Genomic DNA, 1,907 nt, shown 5'->3' on the forward strand with positions numbered 1-1,907 from the left:
TCTCTGCTTGGCCCAGTGAGGCGGTCGCCAGGCTGGGCCTTAGCTAGGTGTTCCCCGCACTCAGGGCCGTGCCGGGGAGGCCGCCGTGACAGGGCCCCGTCCCCGGGCTCTGGTGCTGCGATGCCTCCTTCTTCCGCGCCCACCTTGTGGCTCTCGGGCGGCCCCAGGCTGGAGATGGGACCAGCTGATGTGAATAGAAACGGCTGTAAAGCCGAGGCATTCCCACGCGTGCTTCAGTCTGTGGGGCGGCACACAAGGACAGGGTCCCTCGGAGGTACCGGCTGCTTTGCTGGATGGACACCAGCATCCTTCCCCGGGATCTGTGTAATGGTGTTTAATGGTACACGCTGTCTTAAGGAGTACCGCTGTGGGAATTCGTTTTGGAGATGGAAATATAATTAGATTATTGTTTAAGCAGCTCAAAATATTTTTCAGAGTGATCAACAGAAAGGCGAATGCTTCCTAGTGTTAGTTTCAAAGGATAAACTACCCATGGGAAAAAATCAGCCTGGAAATAAGCAGGACACTTCGAATTCCTAGAGCATTAAGGTCCTGGGATGACTTAAGGGGACAAACAATGTAATTTAATTTTAAGCTGGAGCTTGATCATTTTGTAAAGTAGATGATAGGATGGCAAGTGCATAACAGCAGGGCCTGGACTTTGTGACCCAGGAAGTTGTTTCTAGCCCTATGTTCGTTTCTTATCACAGGCTGCCTTGGGCTGGGGCTGTGCTTTTTTCATTTTGTAACTCATTCTGGTTTTTTCTTTTCTGCCCTAGGAGCTCCTGTTTCTCACATTGAATTCCCAGCAAAGGATGGAGAACATCCTGGCTGGTTTGTGTGGGACCAGCCCAGAAGATCCACTCCCTGTCTGGATTCATGGCGGCGTTGGCCATTGCTTTAATCAGCTGACGTTAAATGTGATTCCTCATGTGATCCTTGCGGTGGTCAGTGCCTGCTTCCTTGGCACTCCAAGGTATGACAACTTACTTGTCTGGCTCTTGATTATTATGCAGGACTGGAGGTGGGGTGGAAAGGCTGGAAATTAAATCTCCCTAAAATGTGCTGAATATGTAATTAGAGAAGGACACAATATTACAGTGTCAGCATCCATCCTAATTCAGAGTATGGTGTACAGCTCTGGTCCCTCCATTGCCGAAAGTAATCCAGAAAGAACAGAGAGTGTAGTGAGCGTAAAATCACAGAAAATAATTCAAAAGAATTTCAGTGAATGGGGATTGGGAAAACTGAGAGTCTTGTGGGAGAGCATATAAATCCAAGGTGGCATGGAATATATGTGTATAAGGTAATAAGGGGTTCAGAGAAACAAAAAATTGTTTTTCTGTTTATTGTCTTCTGAAATTCATAAACATGGCAACATTCACTGATATTGAAAGACCAGAAATTATAATGAGTCAAGTGATAATGAAATATTTTGTTGGGCAACAGATTATGGACTTTACATACACAGCATCACTGAAACCAACAGTGATAAAAATAGTGTTTCTAGACAAAATATCATAAAGAGAACTCAAGGATCAGAGATTTGACACAGAGAATTTGATGATCCGGAATTTGTGTTGAAAAGGTTAAATGTGCTTTTTTTTGTTAAGCTTCGAAGATTGGAATCTGATTTGACCACAGAATATCTCAGTTTGCAAACAAATTTCTGTAGAAAAATGCTATTCTTTGGTAGCATCTGAATCTCTGGTATTGATCAGATACTGGGCTATATTGACCTGATGTAGTTTAGCAATGCCTACAGTCTGAAAAAGTTACAAATCTAGGGAGGTGAATCCGGGAAGTTAAGTAAGAGTGAACAGATAAAGGAGGGAAGAGGAGAGGAAGAAAGAGTACTGACTGAGAGGTGATGGAATTTCAACTGTGAATTTTTTCTCTGCTCTTTC

General features: G+C 44.0%; 1 protein-coding gene across 1 annotated transcript in view; it reads left to right on the plus strand.

Annotated features, from left to right (window-relative positions):
* Positions 1–815: 815 nt before the first annotated feature.
* The window catches only part of ABCC10 (ATP-binding cassette, sub-family C (CFTR/MRP), member 10), a 16,056-nt gene continuing 14,964 nt past the window's right edge, over positions 816–1,907 (plus strand). The window contains 1 exon segment of the mRNA XM_009707879.1: positions 816–976. Within this exon segment, the coding sequence (XP_009706181.1) occupies positions 816–976 (161 nt within the window).

Source organism: Cariama cristata, unplaced genomic scaffold (assembly GCF_000690535.1).
Source record: "Cariama cristata isolate BGI_N322 unplaced genomic scaffold, ASM69053v1 scaffold8409, whole genome shotgun sequence".
Taxonomy (NCBI): Eukaryota; Metazoa; Chordata; class Aves; order Cariamiformes; family Cariamidae; genus Cariama; species Cariama cristata.